General features: G+C 42.5%; 1 protein-coding gene across 9 annotated transcripts in view; it reads right to left on the bottom strand.

Annotated features, from left to right (window-relative positions):
• The window catches only part of LOC137372189 (diacylglycerol kinase beta-like), a 636,709-nt gene that overhangs the window by 361,165 nt on the left and 252,655 nt on the right, over nucleotides 1–22,889 (bottom strand). For all 9 annotated transcript variants that reach the window (XM_068035767.1, XM_068035770.1, XM_068035771.1 and 6 more), the window contains one exon: nucleotides 5,461–5,510. In XM_068035767.1, coding sequence (XP_067891868.1) covers nucleotides 5,461–5,510 — 50 coding nt within the window. The remainder of the gene's footprint in view (nucleotides 1–5,460; nucleotides 5,511–22,889) is intronic.

Raw genomic sequence — 22,889 nt, forward strand, 5'->3', positions numbered from 1 at the left:
TATTAACACACAAGTTGAAATATGAAAGTATAAATATATTCCCTTCTAAATAACACAGCAAACAGACGTGCACGCACATACACACACAGGTTAAAGAAAAAATAAAGAGGCTTTCTCTGCAGAGATCAACTTTACAAGACCAAAAATACTTTCGCCAAATACTTGTTAATTCTTGAAGAGAAAAAGGATAAGATATGAAATGTTCCAGATGACTTTTGGTCTGGCATCCGGGTACACGTAGACGGGTGTCACTAGGCATTTGCAGTTGTCACTGAAATCTTTCTGGAGCAGTTCTATTCATGAGCCACCGAGTAGTAGTCTTGTGGGCTTTTTGGGAGAATTACTGCATCAGTGGATTCAGCTATCACACTGGATTCTCAGAAGAATCTTCAGCACAGATGGCAAAGGCTGATTTGGGTGGCTTCTCTCTTCATAGGATGCACATCAACTGCCTTCAAACAGTCCACAGCCAAACCATAAAGTCAAAAACTTCTGACCAGCATAAACCTAAACATGTGACTTCTTTGTAATCCAACCCCAAATAGTTCCATTGTCCATGAGGCTCTGGCTGTTTACTTAGCTTAAGACATGCAACTTCCAGTAAGTTTTTGTTTTTAAACAAAGGCCCAAGTGTCCTTCCAGTGACCCTTTAAAAAAAAAACAAAGTCCAGCATCTCCTCAGCCATTTTCCACAGTTTTTTTTAAAAACACAAGTCTGAAAGAAAAATCAATAATGGAAGCACGCTCATGATATCTCCACCCTTGGAAGAATTAAACAGCATTTTTAAATGCATTTCATTCTAAAGTGTGGTTTAAAAAAAACAGAAGATGAAAAAAAATTAAAACACATTTATAGACTCTTCATTCGCTCTTCACCTGTAACTAATACAGTTCTGTCCTGTACCATCTTTTTACTCAGATTGCTCAAAACAAAGTTAAATTCGAGACAAAGTATCAGCAATTACATTTTTTTCCCCACAATGCAAATAATCTTTAAGTTATAGATCTGCAATAAGTAAACTCAATCAAAATAGTCTGGCATTCTGGTTTTTGAATTTTTCCACTTAGGCTAGGGGGTTATGATCAGTATATACCATAGTCCCCCTGTAGCTGTGGCGGACATATACTTCAAAATGATTAACAGCTAATAGTATGCCCAGGGTTTCTTTTTCCACTGTAGAATATCTTTTTTGGTGGCGATTTAGCTTTTTGGAAAAGTATCCTACTGGCCTTTCTATGCCCGATTCATCTTGTAACAGGACTGCACCTTGCCCCAAGTCACTAGCATCAATTGCTACCTTGAAGGGCTTAGTGAAATTTGAGGCAGCCAACACGGGTTCATTGATCAAAATTGCTTTCAGCCTCACAAAAGATGCTCGGAGTTCCCCTGACCATACTACCTTGGCTTTCTTTTGTAGCAAATCCATCAGTGAAGCAACTATCCAGCAATTTGGGGTATCAATCAATAATTTACTTTACCAATCCTTTTGACTACTCTATATGGTCCACTGAACTGTGTTTTCAGCAATTCACCCTGTAAAGGTACCCTGGTTGAAATTTTCAGGACTTGGCATGCTTGTCTGCCCATTCCTTCATGGTTGTTTGTGAAGCTTTAAGGTCTCCCTGAGACAGTGTGCAGGCTCTTGTGAGCCGCTCCTGACACACAGATATAATCTAACATGGAAGATTCCACTCTCTGTTCTAAAAACTTTTCCTTGAATAGTTTTAGAGGACCTATTATTTTATGTCCATAAACTAATTCAAAAGGACTAAAGCCAGTAGTCTCATTAGGTGAATCTCGGGTGGCAAACAAAATAAATTCCAGCCCTTTATCCCAGTCATGGGGATATTGACACTTTCAACTGGTTGTTGACACTTTCTGGTTCTTTACATGGGTTCTTACTAATGGGGGGAGTGAATTTTTAAATTCCTCCAGGAGAACTATTTCCCTAAAGGTCTCATATGTGGCCTCTACCTTTACTGCCCGCATTCAGCAGTCAAAGTTAATTTGCTTTACCCTCTCAAATTCGGTACAAGTCTGCCCAGGCTGTTTCCGAAGGTTCCGAAATTTCTGCTTATAAGCTTCAGGGACTAACTCATTGCGAGAATGGCCTTTTTTGCCATCTCATAATCTGCAGAAGCCTCCTCAGAAAGCATGGCACAAACTTCATGAGCTCTGACTATTAACATGCTTTGCATGAGCTGTGTCCAGTTTTCCTTTGGCCACCTCATCTGTTTAGCTAGCTTTTCAAAAGAACTGAAAAATGCCCCTACCTCCCTTTCCTCAAACTTCTGGACGGCTTGCACAAATTTAAATAGCTCCCCACTGGGTCGTGGGTTGAAGTCAGGTCTTTGCTCATCAGAATTTTCATCGGGGTCAAGAGCATCCTTCTTTTTTAGTTCCAGCCTTTTTAATTAGAGTACCCTTTCTTGCTCCCTTTCTCTTTCCTGTCTTTCTTCTCTTTCCTTTTGCAATTCTAGTTCCAGCTTAAGAAATGCTCTTACATTTTCCTTTTGCTTGCTCTGAAGTGCTTCTCTGTTGAGTTCAAGTTTTATCATTTCTTTTGCCTGTTGCTAATTTAACTGAATTACTATCTGGATTGCCTTTTCATTCTTCCAATTTCAAATGCTGTGCTATTACCTGAATTATGTCTGCTTTCTTAGCCCCTGCTTTTGACTCTAATTCCAACTTTTCTGCCACTGCTATTAGTCTAGCCTTGGTTAAGATTTGCAAATCACTCAGGGATAAATCCTCCCTCTCCAGAAATATCATTGCAACTGACAAAGCCATTTTAGTTTTCAATATGTAGAGCAAAATTCACCATAAACTCTTAATCAGCCTTAACCTCAGCAAGTCCCAGCACTTGTATTTGTCTGGGGATTTCGAATCCCGCAAGATCCCCCAATTATATGTTACGACCGAGGATGGAGGAGTGCACTGTCTCCCTCTAGTCCCACTACTCCACTGGTCGCAACATATATTTAAAAATATTTTAACCAGTTATGGATGTGGCCTATTTTATACTTTTATCTATCCGTTTCATAATACAAATCCACCAACCAGGTTTCTTTAACAAACAAAATTAATTTATTATAAAACAAGACTTATTCAATAAAAATGCAAAGCTTATTAACACACAAGTTGAAATATTAAAGTATAAATAAATATATTCCCTTCTAAATAACCCAACAACATGCATTAACCGGTGAAAGAAAAAATAAAGAAGCTTTCTCTGCAGAGATCAACTTTACAAAAACAAAAATACTTTAGCCAAATACTTGTTAATTCTGGAAGAGAAAAAAAAGGATAAGATATGAAACGTTCTAGGTGACCTTTGGTCTGGCATCCGGGTACACAGACAGGTGTCACTAGACACATGCTGCTGTCACTGGGATCTTTCTGGAGCAGTTCTGTTCAGGAGCTGTCGAGTAGTCGTCTTGCAGGCTTTTCGGTAGAATTACTGCATCAGTGGATTCAGCTATCATACTGGATTCTCAGAAAAATTTTCAGCACAGGTGACAAAGTATGAGTTGGTTGACTTCTCTCTTTGCAGAATACACGCCAACTGCCTTCAAATAGACCACGCCCAAATCAAAGCCAAAATCTCCTGCCCACCATAAACCTAGACATGCGACTTCTCTGTAAACAACTCTAAATAGTTTCATAGTCCATAAGCCTCTGGCTGTTTACTTAGCTTAAGACATGTGACACATAAGTGTTTGTTTTTAAACAAAGTCCCAAGTGTCCTTCTAGTGAAACTGTTTCAAAAAAAAAAGTAGAGCGTTTCCTCAGGTATTTTCCACAGTTTTTTCAAAAAATATTAATAATGGAAGCACATTCAAGACAGTGTGGAAAGCCAATACAATACTCCAATTATAATTAGACTACTACATTGTGAAAATATCAGCTCACTTTCTGTGGACTTCCATTCTCTTGTTCCGGCTAAACTTAAAAGAGCAGCATTAAAAATACTTGAGGCCTACACGTCTTTTTCTCGACTTTCTCTCTCTTTGCTAAGTTTAAAGAGTAGAACCGTGCAGACCAGGAAAACCATAGGTTCAGTCCCTGGTGTGTGCTGGATTAACTGATCAGAGCTGTCTGGGAAGTGAAATTGTCCTCAGCACCAGGTTTGTCAACTTTGGTTGGATATATTTCTGGAGGTTTCACCACTTGACCTCCTGCCACTGGCCACCCAACATGTCTGTCCTCATGGTGTACCAGCCTTCCTGTGCCAATCGGAAATTGAATTGATTCTTCATTACACAATTGGATGATGTTTCTCTGTGGGAAGAATGTTATGCTCTCCCCTACAGCGTGTTTGGAGGCAGGGAGAGCATAAAATTGGATGGGATGGTGACGGTGAGGGGGTTTGCCACCACCATCCGTCCTCTGTTGAAATTTAGTCCGGGGTGGGGCAATTAACCCCCAATTAAGGGTCTCTGCCCGCCGTAGAAGCAATTACCCATGCAGAGGGTGGCCCTGTCGTCGCATGGGAAGCATGATAGGAAAAACCATGTGGGCTGCTTCCCGGCTCCGGGGAGAGGGGGTTCCTCTTTCAAAGGCACTTAGTGCCTCAACGAGGGACCCAGCATCAGCAAGGGGGGCCCTGCTGAGGGCCATCTCCCTGCCCTTGCTTTGACCCCCCTCCCCCGCATCCTGCCCTGGCCTACCGGAGGGCTGGCTCCAGCGACACTCCTCATACTCCATTAGATGCAGTTACAGCAGCAGCCACTGCCTTAGCGGTGGCGCTACAGCTGCCAGCCTCTAAATGGTCAGCAGCTCTCCAAGGGCGAGGCTTCGATGATGGGGTCCATTTAAGTGCCTAATTGGCACTAAATTTGGCAGGCTTTCTGGAAGAGAGGCGATGCGGGGTTTTCGGCATTGGGACCCCCGCTGCCTGCATAAAATTCCGCACTATCAGGCAAACAGCACTTTTTCCCCATGCTTGATATTTTTATTAACAAAAGAATTCAAAGACTTTTTTAAATTGCAATTTTTGAAATGCACCTATGGTTTTTTCCTGGGTTGCTCACAGCAGTGTCCTGGAGATTAGTCTTTAATTCTTGGAGACTGCAGGACAATCCTGGAAGGCTGGGAACTATACTCAGCACCCCAAGCTAGGGAAGCGTGAGAGTGGTGAGGGGTAGAAGGAAACAGTCCGAGTTGCTGTTACTAATTGCTGCCCAACAACCCCTGCTATAAAATGTGTATATTAACTTGGGGGAAGACAGGATTGGGCATAACTGCCACATCCTCCAGTAATCTCTGTTGCCCCTTTAAAACAATACTAAAGTTTACAATATTTAATTACTGCAGGAAAAGTTGTATCGAAATCATGAAATTGTTAAATTCAAGAAAAATATCTACTTTGAAAAGAGAGAGGCATCTTCCTGCTTTATTTCTGTAGGGTAGATGAGCTTCAAAGATTACAGTTTTAGAAACTATTAAATAAAACTTACTGAGCTGTCCAGAACACCATTTCCATCTGTGTCATAGAGTCGAAACATAACTGTCAAAAAAGAAATATTAGAAAGTGACTAATGATATGCTCCAATATCGAACCTCAAATATTAATTTTTGAGCTGCATTTATCATCTTTATTCTAAATGTGATTTGAAATAAGCAGAATTAGTATTAACAATAATTCACTATTTTAAGGAATCAGTGCCAATGGTCAATCAAATGAATAGGCAAACATGACATTTCTTAGAACCGTAGAATCATAGAGTCATAGCGACACAGGAGGCCATTCGGCCCATCAAATCCATGCCGGCTCTCTGCAGAGCAATCCAATCAGTTCCAATCCCCGGCTCTATCCTGTAGCCCTGTAGGTTTTATTTTTCTCTGTTTCCTTTTGAAATCATTCATCGTCTCTGCTTCCACCACCCTCATAGGCAGAGTGTTGCAGGTCATTACCACTCGTTGTGTAAAAGGTTCTTCCTTACATTCGCCCTGCGTCTCTTGCCCAAAACCTAAATCTGTGTCCCTTAGTCCTTGTAGCAGCAGCTAATGGGAACAGCTTTTCTTTGTCCTTTTCAAAATAATTGATGAGCAGAGGGTGGAAAGAGGAAAAGGGTCTTTTGCTGTGCCTTTTTGCCTCTAAGTTTCATTTCAGAAATGTTTGGGATCCACTGAACTGTTAAACTATGAACACTACACCAATACAATCTAAAGTACTGCCAAATCTTGGTGATTTTATGCTATTACATACAGGTAGGATAACTTGATTTGTAAGATCCAAAATGCAAGAAAGACTATCCAGGATTCCTGAAAGAAACTATTAAACAAGCTAATAGGGTCTTCCACACCCATCCACCTTGCATCATTACAGTCAGACTATATGCCTTGGAATCATCTGGTCAACAATCATCCACTGTAATTGGGCATAATGTTACACTATTGCAATTCTTTTTTTTTCTTTCTTTTGGGCCTCCTTATCTCGAGAGACAATGGATACGCGCCTGGAGGTGGTCAGTGGTTTGTGAAGCAGCGCCTGGAGTGGCTATTGCAATTAATGTGACATTATATGTAAAGCCAATAATGACATTTAACAATTCCCTAAAGGTATAGCAATAAACATGTTTCTTTAATACTTAGAAAGTGGGAATACAGGAATTGATTCTAAGAAGGCATATTTTTGAGTCAGTCCCTGATATTTTCCTCTATGTTAATCAATACACAAAATTCATAAAATATCTTGTTTGTAAACATGCTTTCAAATTGGTTGCTGTGGAAAATGGGTGTTTATGTGGTACAAGCAGCAATAATCTTCAGGGTAAGAATGAACTCAATCAATCTTCAATTGTATGGGCCAGATGTTTATATGAACGTTTGGTGTTAAGGAGATAGTAGTTCCAGCACTTGTGTATTTTTTCCTGGTACAATCTTATCATAAGGAGCCAGTATCAGCACTGAATATACTGAAAGATATATTTGAAGTCTTAGCTGATGACTGCAAAATTTGAACGCCAACAGCCTGATGTAACTAAGGATACCGACTTACAAAGTGAGCCCTGTTTAATTCATTACTAAATCAAGAGAAGATGGCCTAGTCACAACAGAGCATGCTGAAGCATACAACTTTACTCAAAATAATTATAATGATATTCTATGCAAATGAAATGTATTCCAATGATGGAACACTTCAAATGGAAATTTTTGAAGCATCAAGTATGTCATGATGCAACAAAACTACTCTCCATATGGCCGGCAATTGTTGAAAATTGAAGTAACTATTTTAAAAGTGTTAAATTTGTAGATAGTATATAATTAAGAGTGCAGACATTACACCACTTCTTACTGTGGACCTATAAATTTAGCTAACCCCATCCTCTATTTTTGCATCCTTGGCAAAATAGAGTTCAAACTGGCTTCTCAGGACTGCAATAAATATTTCTGCATCAAGTAATGAAACTAACAATTTGTTTATTCACAGACTATTACACATTTATGAAAGGTGTTATAGTCTCATTTATTTTGCTACTTCTACTTTCTAATGTTCGGCAGTCATAAATCCAACAGAATTTTTACAGCCATCATAATAGTTCACACGTCTTCAAAGTTGTTAATTGTCTTCAGCGCTGAATTTAGCTATTTTTGTGGCAAAAGTCTAAATTTCTTTGGCTTCTTCCTCATCTGGTGCTGACTTGGCGTCTTAATGCAAATAGTCTGGACACGTGGTCATTAACTTTATTACCAACATTTTATTTGCTGGAGCCAAATGCTCGCAAGGAGTATGCTGATTGGTCAGGGTTGGTAACTGAAATTGATTAAAAAAAATGTTTTCACACTTGAGGGTTTTTGTTACGGTTTTGCAGCAACATATTACATGGTACATACAGCACTCCTCCCCCAGCACTTGACATTTTTTACCTTGAGAAAATGAACATTTTAGGTTCCCCCATTTGCCCACCAGATATTTGGGCTAACCAATGAAATTTTTGTTGGTAACCATAAAATTTCAGCATAAAGCAACTGGCTTATCTAAAATCAAACTTACAGAACTAGCTCAAAAAGTCAATGACCACGTAATTTCCAATTTTCCAATACACTTTCTGAAACATAATATAAATGAAGGAAAGAACTATCTGTTGAAAGACACAGAAAAGATAACAGTGAAAAAGTAAACTAGAAGAGATAGAGACCCAGGGTATTACTCTCGGGACATGGGTTCGAATCTCACCATAGCAGAAGGTGGAATTTAAATTCAAATAACAAAAAATCTGGAATTAAAAAGCTAGTCTAATGATGGCCATGCAACCATTGTTGATTGTTGTTAAAAACCCATTTGGTTCACTAATGTCCTTTAGGGAAGGAAATCTTCTGTCCTTAACTGGTCTGGCCTACATGTGACTCCAGACCCACAGCAATGTGGCTGACTCTTACATGCCCTCTGAAATGGCCTAGCAAGCCACTCAGTTGTATCTAACCGCTACAAAGTCAATAAAAACAATGAAACCGGACGGACCACCCAGCATCAACCTAGGCACCGGAAACGACTACGGCACAGCCAGCCCTGTTGACAATGCGACGTCCTCCTTTCTAATTTCCGGGGGCTTGTGCCAAATTCGGGAGAGCTGTCCCACAGACTAGTCAAGTACAGGCTGACACAGTGATACTCACGGAATCATACCTTACAGACAATGTCCCAGACATTGCCATCACTATCACCAGGTCTGTCCTGTCCCACCAGCAGGACAGACCCAGCAGAGGTGACGGCACAATGGTATACAGTAGGGAGGGAGTTGCCCTGGGAGTCCTCAACATCGACTCCGGACCCCATGAAGTCTCATGGCATCAGGTCAAACATGGGCAAGGAAACCTCCTGCTGATTACCACCTACCACCCTCCCTCAGCTGATGAGTCAGAACTCCTCCATGTTGAACATGCCTTGGAGGAAGCACTGAGGGTGGCAAGGGTGCAGAATGTACTCCGGGTGGGGGACTTCAATGTTCATCACCAAGAGCGGCTCAGTAGCACCACTACTGACCAAGCTGGCCGAGTCCTAAAGGACATAACTGCTAGACTGGGTCTGCGGCAGGTGGTGAGGGAACCATCAAGAGGGAAAAACAGACCTGACCTCATCCTTACCAATCTGCCTGCCGCAGATGCATCTGTCCATGACAGTATTGGTAGGAGTGACCACCACAGACTCCTTATGGAGACGAAGTCCCGCCTTCACATTGAGAATACCGTCCATCGTGTTGTGTGGCACTATCAACGTGCTAAATGGGATAGATTTTGAACAGATCTAGCAATGCAAAACTGGGCATCCATGGGGTACTGTCGGCCATCAGCAGCCGCAGGATTGTACTCAACCACAATCTGTGACCTCATGGCCCGGCATGTCCCCCACTCTACCATTACCATCAAGCCAGGAGACCAAAGCTGGTTCAATGAAGAATCCCAGAGGGCATGACAGGAGCAGCACCAGGCACACCTCAAAATGAGGTGTCAACCTGGTGAAGCTACAACACAGGACTACTTGCTTGCCAAACTGCGTAAGCAGCATGCGATAGACAGAGCTACGCGATCCCATAACCAACGGATCAGATCTAAGCTCTGCAGTCCTGCCACATCCAGCTGTGAATGGTAGTGGACAATTAAACAACTGGAGGAGGTGGCTCCACAAATAACCCCATCCTCAATGATGGGGAGCCCAGTACATCAGTGCGAAAGATAAGGCAGAAGCATTTATAACAATCTTCAGCCAGAAGTGCTGAGTTGATGATCCATCTCTGCCTCCTCCTGAAGTCCCCAGCATCGCAGATGCCAGACTTCAGCCAATTCAATTCAGTCCGCGTGATATCAAGAAACAACTGAAGGCACTGGATACTGCAAAAGCTATGGGCCCTGACAATATTCCAGTAATAGTACTGAAGACCCGTGCTCTAGAACTTGCTGCGCTCCTAGCCAAGCTGTTCCAGTACAGCTACAATACTGGCATCTACCTGGCAATGTGGAAAATTGCCCAGGTATGCCCTGTACACAAAAAGCAGGACAAGTCCAACCCGGCCAATTACCGCCGCATCAGCCTACTCTCAATCATCAGGAAGGTATCATAAACAGTGCCATCAAGCAGTACTTGCTTGGCAATAACCTACTCAGTGATGCTTAGTTTGGGTTCCGCCAGGGCCACTCAGCTCCTGACCTCATTACAGCCTTGGTTCAAACATGGACAAAAGAGCTGAACTCCAGAGGTGAGGTGAGAGTGACTGCCCTTGACATCAAGGCAGCATTTGAATGAGTATGGAATCAAGGAGCCCTAGCAAAACTGAAGTCAATGGGAATCAGGGGGAAAATCCTCCACTGGTTGGAGTCATACCGAGCACAAAGGAAGATGGTTGTGGTTGTTGGAGGTCAATCTTCTGAGTTCCAGGACATCACTGCAGGAGTTCCTCAGGGCAGTGTCCGCGGCCCAACCATCTTCAGCTGCTTCATTAATGACGTTCCTTCAATGATATCCAGGCTTAGACTGATAAATAGCAAGCAACATTCGCACCACACAAGTGCCAGGCAATGAGTATCTCCAACAAGAGAGAATCTAACCATCTCCCCTTGCCATTCAATGGCATTACCATTGCTGAATCCCCCACTATCAACATCCTAGGGGCTACCATTGACCAGAAACTGAACTGGAGTAGCCATATAAATACCGTGGCTACAAGAGCAGGTCAGAGGCTAGGAAATCCTGTGGCGAGTAAGTCACCTCCTGACTCCCCAAAGCCTGTCCACCATCTACAAGGCACAAGTCAGGAGTGTGATGGAAAACTCTCCACTTGCCTGGATGAGTGCAGCTCCAACAACACTCAAGAAGCTCAACACCATTCAGGACAAAGCAGCCCACCTGATTGGCACCCCATCCACCACCTTCAACATTCACTCCCTCCACCATCTCCTCTCTGATCTTCCACACTCATGCTTCTGCCTGGATACCCCTGCGTTTTGATTCCCTTTAATTAAAATGGCTCATTTGTAAAAGAGGATTTCTTTCCATGGAAAAGTAAACACAGGTTAGTAACAGAACTTGAGCATTTTGTGATCAATATTGAGCAACAAAGGTTATGTAAAACACCGGGGGGTGGGAGGTGGGGGGTGGGGGGGGGGGGGGGGGGGGTGGTGGTGGAGCGGGGGTGGACAGCGTGCTGGAATTCAGGACCAGTCTGAGGCCTGTGTTGGTTTTGCTTTTGTAAAACTGTTCTGGTTTGATCATAGAAAACTGGGATATAATTTTCAGAGACGCTTTCAACAGACATATTTACACCCTCTTTCTCAACATTGCATTATCTTGGATAACAAATCTTTGCATGCCCACATTTTCTTATATAGTGCATGCATTTAATTAGGCAACTTAATCACAAGATAGGAGCAGAAGTAGTAAGTCCTTCAACCCTACTGATCATATGCTCCCACAATATCAATTGCACCTTTTTTTATTGTAGCAACTATCCATTTTCTTTAATTAAAAGCAAAATACTGCAGATGCTGGAAATCTGAAACAAAAACAAAAGGTGCTGGAAATACACAGCAGGCCTGGCAGCATCTGTGGAGACAGAAACAGCGCTAACGTTTCGGGTCTGTAACCTTTCATCAGAAGTTCATCATGACTTGTGGGGAACTCAATGGGCTGAATTTTACACCACCCCAAAGAGCGGGATGGTGGCAGGGGGCGGGGGGAATGGCGTAAAATGGAGCATGAGGCTCCGGGAGCCCTTCCCGACCTGCTCCCGCCGCCACTTTATGCAGGGTGGCAGCGGCGAAAAATGGCCAGCCCATCCCAGGCTAAACAAGGCCCCTAAGTGGCCACTTAATGACCACTTAAGGGCCTTCACCTGCCTCCATGCGGATTTTACGAGTGGCAAGTGGGTGTCCTAGACCCAAGAAAGCTGCCTGGCAAAAGCAGGCGGCTCTCGAACGTCCCGGGGGGAGGGGGCCCTCATGATCGGGCACCCTGTGCCAAATGGAGGGTCACCCCCCCACTATCCCAACCACCGCCAACACGCTCCCCCCACTTCCTCCCAACCGACCACCCTTGCCTTGCCGGGGACCGACCGATTACTCCCGGTAAGGCAACCAAAACTTACCTTTGCTCCAGGCTCCCTTTCCTTCACGCTGGGCTGCAGTCCCAGCAGTGGCCACCACTCCCGGTGGCGCTGCTGGGACTAAGAGCTGCCAGCTCACTGATTGACCGGCAGCTCTATTAGACGGGACTTACTACCGCAAGCAGGTGGAAATCCTGCCTCATACCAAATGAAGCCTGGCGACTCGCAAAATACGGGTCGGATCCCCAGACGAGGCAGAAGCGGGTTCGCCACCGACTTTTTAGTCGGTGGCTGGTTCCCATCCACCTATGGTAAAATCCTGGCCAATATGTTCGTCAATAAAACTTACCAACACATTTGTTTTATGTATTGCCACCTTGCGCTGTTTGGACATAAAGTGATGAACTAAAGAACACCCTAGCCACTCTCAACTTCCCCTTTGGTAAGTTGTATTCCATCCATGAATTACAAGTGCCTCCAATTCTTACTTCAAATCCTTGCATTTATTGATGTTGGACTTCACATATCACAGATCAGATCAAGATTTTGAGGTATCTTTTGATTCTTCGGTTAGATCCTCAGAGTCCATAGTCCCTCTAGCTTGGCATCATCTGTGAATTTAATTGCATTAATACTGCAATTTCAAATTACTGATGTATACCCGAAGAGCAGGGGATCTAGCACCGCATTTGGGGCATTGTATTCAAATCTCCCCTAGTTCCATTTAGGACTCTGTTATGTAAACAGATAGATATTTCGGGGGTGGGGCAGGGTAAATTCAAAACTAATTTGTGGAAACATTTCAAAGAGCAAGTGGTAAATGTAGGGAACAGACTCCCTGGGGAGATGGTGGAAGCAGATAGTATTGATTCAGTCAAATGCAAATTAGATAGATTTCTGTCAGATAATAACATTTTGGGATATAGTACATGAGTAATTTGAGACATGATGCGGTAAGTGTAGCATGCTTGGGAGGTGACTTAAAACCTATTGCTCACACAATTTTCATTCACTGGGGTTTTATCGCCTCATCTCTGGGTCTTGGACAGATTGATTGCTATGATTAGTCAACAATTCCATTATTATTGTAAGACAAACCGAATAGGCCCTGGTCTATTTTTTGTCAAGCAATTCTTATGTTCCTGCATTCCTCACAGCTGTGGTAACTCATTGTCAAGTATGATATGCAGGGAATGCATTTTCTGAAAAACAACAAATGGAGTTAATAACTGATTTGCGATGAAACAGTTCAAAAGTAACAACAAAACCACCCTTACCCAGAACTCAGGTTTAAAAAAATGCAAATTCTCATGTTACAAGTCTACCCCGCAAGTTGTGCGTGTGACTGAAAAGAAACATTTTCATTTCATTTTTCTAAGTTCTCAAGATAACGAGGTGCAATGCTTTTAATCTAATTGTTTAGCCCAAAGTGTATAAATATTAGCTCTTGGGAACAAATACAGAAAGATCTAGCAGTCATTAAACTAGATCTTTTGTTAAACAGAAGTCATTATTCAAACCATTGTTGACAACAATAGATAAGCACCTCTAATTCTCATGTGGTAGGAAACAAATTATTTAACATTGAATACGGTTATGAAATCCTCCTGATTAATAAGTACAGCTCTGCCAGCACAGTGGTGGTTAACAATCTCAGTATGAAAATCTCATGTCACAGTTCAGTAACACACAGAAAGGAAACAATATGATTAAACCTGAAATGCTAGCTCCAATTCCCCACTGATCAAGCGATGGGACTGCACAGCAATTATAACATCCTGTACTAACAGTAATATTGAAGGAAAAGATTAATTAAGAAGCCACTTTTCACATAATATCCGAGTTACTGCAGTATTGACGCAACTTACAATATTAGAAATCAGCCATGAAGCACAAGTGGGGTGGGTGAACACACTGAGTGGCCTGTACACAGTCAATAGATGTTAACTGGGATAGCAATGGAGGTGTTAATAAATCATTCCTAAGCCAAGCATAAGTGGGGATGCCTGGGCTCCCACTCCTAATCAGTATTTAGTCATCCTGTGCTACAAATCACCCAATGCTTACTGTGCAAGCACACATGAAAATATTTGGTTAAAAATGATTTTTACCTCTTTGAAATTACTTTTAGTCAACATTCTCAAAGCTCGAAAATCCTCAATCAGAAACACCTCTAGCCCTTTAAAAAATTCTAGGAAACTTTTTCTGAGCTGCAGTAATTAGTAAGAAATAAACAAGGCAAAGATATTTAATATTTTTGATGATAATTGTAATAGACCATTGCCTCTGTAAGTAGAATATCAATTCAGATACTCTGCCCATTCCCAATTGGAATTGATGTATGTATGAAGTTGTATGTATTGTTCAAAACTGAAGGACATCAGTAAAGATGGCAGGGCTTGTTGCATCCATTTTATTTGTTCCATTTCTTGTTGACAAGAAAAAATTGTGTCAACCCTAGGATCTTTTCTGCTTAAAAAAAAAAGGTTTTAAGCTGCAACTTTGATCGTGATTTGATGCCTGCTCATCATTGAGCCAATCAGGCAAGATTAAACATGGAAACCTAGTTTAAAGAAATGGGCAGCATTTCAACCCCACAGATTTGCAAGGTTGGCAACAATGTTTTAGTTTCGGTGACTGCAGCTTGGATAGCAACGGAGGTGCGTGAACGGGCTTACAGCTGTGAAGTCAATTTCAGCGTAAGTTTAAAAGTGAATTCCCTTTTGTTTTCGGAGGACCAGGGGACTGCTGGGTAAGGAAAAAGGTATATATTTGTGTGGTTTAGAATCTTTTTCTTTTAGTTTCGGTGACTGCAGCTTGGATAGCAACGGAGGTGCGTGAACGGGCTTACAGCTGTGAAGTCAATTTCAGCATAAGTTTAAAAGTGAAGTCCCTTTTGTTTTCGGAGGACCAGGGGACTGCTGGGTAAGGAAAAAGGTATATATTTGTGTGGTGGCTGTACCCGAGACACTACACGTGTAGTGTCTCCCACCCACCCTCCTCCTCTAACCAAAAACAAAGGACTCTGGTAAGCTTTTTATTTAGGAAGTTCTGTCCGTTGGATTGCTAACCTAACAAGTTTTGACTTTTTGTTTTTTTTTGGTTTTTCAGTAGATTTGTTGGGAATTTGGAATAGTGGGAATGGAGGTTAAGGCAGTTGTATGTTCCTCCTGCAGAATGTGGGAGGTAAGGGTCGCCAAGAGTGTCCCTGCTGACTGCATCTGTGGGAAGTGCACCCAACTCCAGCTCCTCGAGAACCGCGTTAGGGAACTGGAGCTGGAGCTGGATGAACTTCGGATCATTCGGGAGGCGGAGGAGGCTATTGAGAGGAGTTATGGGGAGGTAGTCACACCTCAGGTAAAAGAAGTAGGTAGATGGGTTAAGGGGAAGGAGAGGGAACCAGCAGGCAGTGCAGGGATCCCCTGTGGCCGTTTCCCTCAACAACAGGTATACCGTTTTGGATACTGTTGCGGGGGACGACTTACCAGGGCTAAGCAATGGGGTACAGATATCTGGCACCGAGTCTGTCCCTGTTGCTCAGAAGGGAAGGGGGAAGAGGAGCAGAACATTAGTCATTGGGGACTCCATAGTTAGGGGAACAGATAGGAGGTTCTGTGGGAACGAGAGAGACTCACGGTTGGTATGTTGCCTCCCAGGTGCCAGGGTTCGTGATGTCTCGGATCGTGTTTTTGGGATCCTTAATGGGGAGGGGGAGCAGCCCCAAGTCGTGGTCCACATAGGCACCAACGACATAGGTAGGAAGAGAGATGGGGATTTAAGACAGAAATTCAGGGAGCTAGGGTGGAAGCTTAGAGCGAGATCAAACAGATTTGTTATCTCTGGGTTGTTGCCCGTGCCACGTGATAGCGAAGCGAGGAATAGGGAGAGAGAGGAGTTGAACACGTGGCTGCAGGGATGATGCAGGAGGGAGGGTTTTGGTTTCCTGGATAATTGGGGCTCTTTCTGGGGTAGGTGGGACCTCTACAAACAGGATGGTCTTCACCTGAACCAGAGGGGTACTAATATCCTGGGGGGGAGGTTTGCTAGTGCTCTTCGGGGGGGTTTAAACTAATTCAGCAGGGGAATGGGAACCTAAATTGTAGTGCCAGTGTACAGGATGTTGAGAGTAGTGAGGTCAGGGATATGGTTACAAGGATGCAAGAGGGCACTGGCAAGCAAGAACCTGGTTTAAAGTGTGTCTATTTCAATGCCAGGAGCATCCGGAATAAGGTGGGTGAGCTTGCAGCATGGGTTGGTACCTGGGATCTCGATGTAGTGGCCATTTCGGAGACATGGGTAGAGCAGGGGCAGGAATGGATGTTGCAGATTCCGGGATTTAGATGTTTCAGTAGGAACAGAGAAGATGGTAAAAGAGGGGGGGGGGGGTGTGGCATTGTTAATCAAGGAGAGTATTACAGCGACAGAAAGGACGTTTGAGGACTCGTCTACTGAGGTAGTATGGGCTGAGGTTAGATACAGGAGAGGTGAGGTTACCCTGTTGGGAGTCTTTTATAGACCTCCGAATAGTTCCAGAGATGTAGAGGAAAGGATAGCGAAGATGATTCGCGACAGGGGTGAGTGTAACAGGGTAGTTGTTATGGGGGACTTTAACTTTCCAAATAGCGACTGGAAATACTATAGTTCGAGTACTTTAGATGGGTCAGTTTTTGTCCAGTGTGTGCAGGAGGGTTTTCTGACACAGTATGTAGACAGGCCAACCAGGGGCGATGCCACATTGGATTTGGTACTGGGAAATGAACCCGGCCAGGTGTTAGATTTAGATGTAGGTGAGCACTTTGGTGATAGTGATCACAATTCGGTTAGGTTTACCTTAGCGATGGGCAGGGACAGGTATATACCGCAGGGCAAGAATTATAACTGGGGGAAAGGAAATTATGATGCGATTAGGCAAGATTTAGGATGCGTAGGATGGGGAAGGAAACTGCAGGGGATGGGAACAATCGAAATGTGGAGCTTATTCAAGGAGCAGCTACTGCGTGTCCTTGATAAGTATGTACCTGTGAGGCAGGGAGGAAGTTGTCGTGCGAGGGAGCCGTGGTTTACTAAAGAAGTTGAAGCGCTTGTCAAGAGGAAGAAGGCGGCTTATGTTAGGATGAGACGTGAAGGCTCAGTTAGGGCGCTTGAGAGCTACAAGCTAGCCAGGACGGATCTAAAGGGAGAGCTAAGAAGAGCAAGGAGAGGACACGAGAAGTCATTGGTGGATCGGATCAGGGAAAACCCTAAGGCTTTCTATAGGTATATCAGGAATAAAAGAATGACTAGAGTTAGATTAGGGCCAATCAAGGATAGTAGTGGGAAGTTGTGTGTGGAATCAGAGGAGATAGGGGAAGTGTTAAATGAATATTTTGCGTCAGTATTTACAGTAGAGAAAGAAAATGTTGTTGAGAATACTGAGATTCAGGCTACGAGGCTAGATGGGATTGAGGTTCACAAGGAGGAGGTGTTAGCAATTTTGGAAAGTGTGAAAATAGATAAGTCCCCTGGGCCAGATGGGATTTATCCTAGGATTCTCTGGGAAGCTAGGGAGGAGATTGCAGAGCCTTTGTCCTTGATCTTTATGTCGTCATTGTCGACAGGAATAGTGCCGGAAGACTGGAGGATTGCAAATGTTGTCCCCTTGTTCAAGAAGGGGAGTAGAGACAGCCCTGGTAATTATAGACCTGTGAGCCTTACTTCGGTTGTGGGTAAAATGTTAGAAAAGGTTATAAGAGACAGGATTTATAATCATCTTGAAAAGAATAAGTACATTAGAGATAGTCAGCACGGTTTTGTGACGGGTAGGTCGTGCCTCACAAACCTTATTGAGTTTTTCGAGAAGGTGACCAAACAGGTGGATGAGGGTAAAGCAGTGGATGTGGTGTATATGGATTTCAGTAAGGCGTTTGATAAGGTTCCCCACGGTAGGCTATTGCAGAAAATACGGAAGTATGGGGTTGAAGGTGATTTAGAGCTTTGGATCAGAAATTGGCTAGCTGAAAGAAGACAGAGGGTGGTGGTTGATGGCAAATGTTCATCCTGGAGTTTAGTTACTAGTGGTGTACCGCAAGGATCTGTTTTGGGGCCACTGCTGTTTGTCATTTTTATAAATGACCTGGAAGAGGGTGTAGAAGGGTGGGTTAGTAAATTTGCAGATGACACTAAGGTCGGTGGAGTTGTGGATAGTGCCGAAGGATGTTGTAGGGTACAGAGAGACATAGATAGGCTGCAGAGCTGGGCTGAGAGATGGCAAATGGAGTTTAATGCGGAAAAGTGTGAGGTGATTCACTTTGGAAGGAGTAACAGGAATGCAGAGTACTGGGCTAATGGGAAGATTCTTGGTAGTGTAGATGAACAGAGAGATCTTGGTGTCCAGGTGCATAAATCCCTGAAGGTTGCTAACCAGGTTAATAGGGCTGTTAAGAAGACATATGGTGTGTTAGCTTTTATTAGTAGGGGGGTCGAGTTTCGGAGCCACGAGGTCATGCTGCAGCTGTACAAAACTCTGGTGAGACCGCACCTGGAGTATTGCGTGCAGTTCTGATCACCGCATTATAGGAAGGATGTAGAAGCTATGGAAAGGGTGCAAAGGAGATTTACTAGGATGTTGCCTGGTATGGAGGGAAGGTCTTACGAGGAAAGGCTGAGGGACTTGAGGTTGTTTTCGTTGGAGAGAAGGAGGAGGAGAGGTGACTTAATAGAGACATATAAGATAATCAGAGGGTTAGATAGGGTGGATAGTGAGCGTCTTTTTCCTCGGATGGTGATGGCAAACACGAGGGGACATAGCTTCAAGTTGAGGGGTGATAGATATAGGACAGATGTGAGAGGTAGTTTCTTTACTCAGAGAGTAGTAAGGGCGTGGAACGCCCTGCCTGCAGCAGTAGTAGATTCGCCAACTTTAAGGGCATTTAAGTGGACATTGGATAGACACATGGATGAAAATGGTATAGTGTAGGTCAGATGGTTTCACAGGTCGGCGCAACATCGAGGGCCGAAGGGCCTGTACTGCGCTGTAATGTTCTAATTCTAAAAAATTCTAATTCTAATGTCTCACTATCTTACAACATGCTGAAGTGACTCTTGGTTCTGGTTAATCATCCTTCATGTGTAACCTGTTGAGTATAAACTGGCCTTTAGTAGGGTACATATTACCTACATCGCAACTCCATTCCAAATGACTGAGGTGGTGCACCTGGAATTAGGGTGGGGGGGACTCAGGCTTGGCTAAAATTGCTGTAATTTATATAACAATTTGAAATATTGAATATTTTGTTTTTAAAATAGCTATAATTGGTATAAAGACTTAAATGTGTTTAAATGGCTTTGAGTTGAAGACAGTTTGTTTTAACAGAACACACAAAAACAGAGGACACAGACAGACAGCAGTGGTGTTTAAAAGAGCTCTCAGCCATTTAAACATGAATAGGAATTTAGTCTGTTAATTTTCATCTCTCAAAATTCTAAAACATCAAGCCAAAACAGAGGTCTCTGGTAATTTAAATTGAAGAAAGGGAAGTTAGACTGTGACAATCTTTTATCCCTCAAAAACTCTAAAGTCAGATTGATTCTGTTGAAAGTGTTTGCAAGTTGTTAATTGTTGAAATGCGCTGGAGAAGGAAAGCAACATTCTGTGAGGACTTCAAGCAACATTGGTCTGTAAATTTGCAAGGACTCTAATTTTTTTCTATTTTAAATGTTGCTTATATCTTCATAGTGTTTAAGAATTTAGTTCTTCTAATTAAAGAGTTAATTTGTTGATTTAAAGACACCTGGTTTAGTTAGCCTCATTCAGGGGTTAATAGACAGTACAATTTGGCTGGGTCTTTCTTTAATTTGGAAAGTTTTAAATGATATGTTAGACGATCTGTGGAGCGACGGGATTGAATTATCAGTGTGTCTTTCCCACCACAATCAGAATCGTATATTTTGATTGGGGGCTTTGACTGGCGTGGTTGGTCATAACATAACCAATAATAAAGTAAACCATACAAACAAATGGTAATATTAAAGCCCCTTATTTTATCCTGGCCCTCACACATACACTCACATACACAACTGGTGAACCAGGGAAAAAAAGAAATTTTCATTTGCAGCTGTTACAAAGAAATAGAAGGAAAAAAAACTTATGCTTAAAAGGTATGGAAGGAAGTCCTTTGTTTAGGCAAGGTGTCTCAAAGGCGAATAGGCGGCTGCCACTAGGAATCTTCCTAGAACAGATCTTTCCAGGCGATGTTGATTAATAGTCTGGGTAGGCTTTCAAGAGATGCAGCTACAGAGGGCTTCACATAGGTCTTACATCAGGTGTGCAGCAACAAAGGTTTCAATTCTCACATATTTGCTGCAAAGTCCCTTCAAAGATGCAGAATGTCTTCAAAGAGATTGATAACAGTACAACTAGATACAGGACTTTGATTTTAAAGAGAAAGATAAGCAGGGTATTCTTCTGTTCTCCTGGCAGGTCAAGAAGCAAACTTCTTTCTGTTCTTGGCCAAACACCCATTGGCTTTTTTAACAGTTAAAAATGAAACAAAAACCTTTCCAGAGGCAAGTGCTATGACAGCCATAAATCCCGACTTGTCAATAGCAAATAGCTCTTCGGGTCAAAACACAATCCCCTGCAGTGTTTACTTGAAATCAGATGCTTTCCAGTAAGATTTGTTTACTGGTCAACTTTCTGTTGACCTTTTTAAGAAAAGCACCCAAAGTTTAGCTTCTTCAAGATTCCAGCATCCGTGAAATCCTTTTCAGTTTTTAAAATATAGATTCGCAAGTTTTAACAAAAAATGGAAACCCTCGTAACACTGTAACTATGTACGTGTTGAAATGTCACAGGAATGGTATAAATACACGAGGAAAACGATGTAACTGAGTCATCTCTTAGAATGCCCTGAGAGGACTCCCCTGTATACATACTTGTAAAATAAACTGCTGCTTGATTCACTTACAGCTGACATGGACATGTCAAATCTCTTTAGAAATTTCACAACATGATTATTGCTAAATTTGGTCAACCTCCTCTCAAGGTCCATCTAGACCATGGGTAAATCAATGGTTGAGATGATGAACAGGTGCTTTCAATACAGCTCTTTGGCTGGATAGCAGGGGGCATGCAGTGGTAATTGGTGATATTAACTTTGATTTGTAGCAAAGTGTTAGGGCTACACCCAACACTTCTTGATAACACTACCAGAAATTGTGAACTGATCATGTAAATGAAAGTGGGCATGAATTTTTATCCTTCCACTGTCCCAGGGTCATTGCCACACTGCTCAACATACCCATTTTTTTGCCAGGAAGACTGGGTGAAGGTGAAGGAAGAAGAAAATTGACCATCTAATTAGTAACATGAATGTCAAGAGGGCTCTATAGTTTAATGCTGTTCTACAATCAGGATTTAATTGGTTTATCTGTTTAACACAGCACAATTGCTTACCACTAATACAGTGTATGATTGTATATTTTTAGTGAATTACGTTGGACAATTCACGACCTCTTCACACAAGGAAGCTGCTTTTTCTATTAATTTATTTCCCAGGTTGCTTCTGTTGATCTAGCATTGGTCAGATTCACTGATTTTGTGCTAAATTACAAAAGCTAGGCAAATAATCTAAGTCTGCCACATATTCAAAATTATTTGCACTTGCAAATCCAGTTCGTCATCATATGACCTGAAGTAACCTGCCCATAATTTAATCAGCTCATGCAGTATCCTTTCACCAATTTGATTTAGGCATCTACTTCAAATTTTTTTATCTTCTGATTTTTTTTATTTTCTGTAATTATTAGGTAGCGGATATATACCTCAATCACTCTCTTACTCCAGGTAACAATGGGAGCGAAGAGATCAAAAACATATCAAAGGCATCTATTTCAGTTAACCTGGTTATAAATGTAAAGATCAACTATGAATTAAGTTGAATGGGATACTGCCACAGTCAAAACATCTTAATCAACTACTAAATATCTCAATGGTCATGTAATGCAATAAGATCTCTACTAAAGTGATCTGTGCAAATTCAAGATTCACCAAAATAACCTGTGGAAGCCTTATTCTAGTGGCTCCATTAAGAAAATACTTGGATGAAAGTCTACCTCTGATTGTGATTAGTTTTGCCCAGATTAATGATTGTTTCATGTATTGGAGTCTTCCTACAGTAATTTATGTTACTTGAAAATAATTAATAATTATGTAATATGCCAGTTGATGAACTCCCACTCCACTGATTTTTGCATCTGGTAACCATGTTACCTTCCAAGTCTATGATTTGATAACTGGTCGTTCCAGTTACATGTTTCACTCAGTAATGAGCTAATAACTTTTCCCTCACTGATTTTTTTTGTTCAAAATATAGCCAATTAAATTACTACAGGAATAGTTAATAACTGACTGAGGTTGGCTTGCAGAAGGTGGCCAGGCTTTAAACCTGGTACAAAGACAGGGATGCAGCATCGGGGCCATGCAGCCCACACAATCGCATGAGGCGGGTCCAATGAAACGAAATGGAATGTCTGCAGGACACCTGACGTGCAATATAGCACAGAGCATAACAAGAAGGATTATTTAATTATTCAGTTGGTTTGTGATCATATATTAGACAGTCTACTTGTACACTATTTCAACAAAAAAATCCCTCTGATAAAGAGACCATGCCACAGGCATTCAGTCACAGCACCAGAAGTGACTACAACTCTGTCCCGGGCAGGAGAGCCCCCGGGCTACAGATCCAGGCCGATCATGGTATGACCCTCTCTCACCCTGTCATCAGGATACAATCCACTCTCGCCCAAGGGCCGAGCTACAGTCCCCTCCCACCCTGCGATCGGGACACAGTCCCCTCCCACCCTGC

Source organism: Heterodontus francisci, chromosome 7, assembly GCF_036365525.1.
Source record: "Heterodontus francisci isolate sHetFra1 chromosome 7, sHetFra1.hap1, whole genome shotgun sequence".
Taxonomy (NCBI): domain Eukaryota; kingdom Metazoa; phylum Chordata; class Chondrichthyes; order Heterodontiformes; family Heterodontidae; genus Heterodontus; species Heterodontus francisci.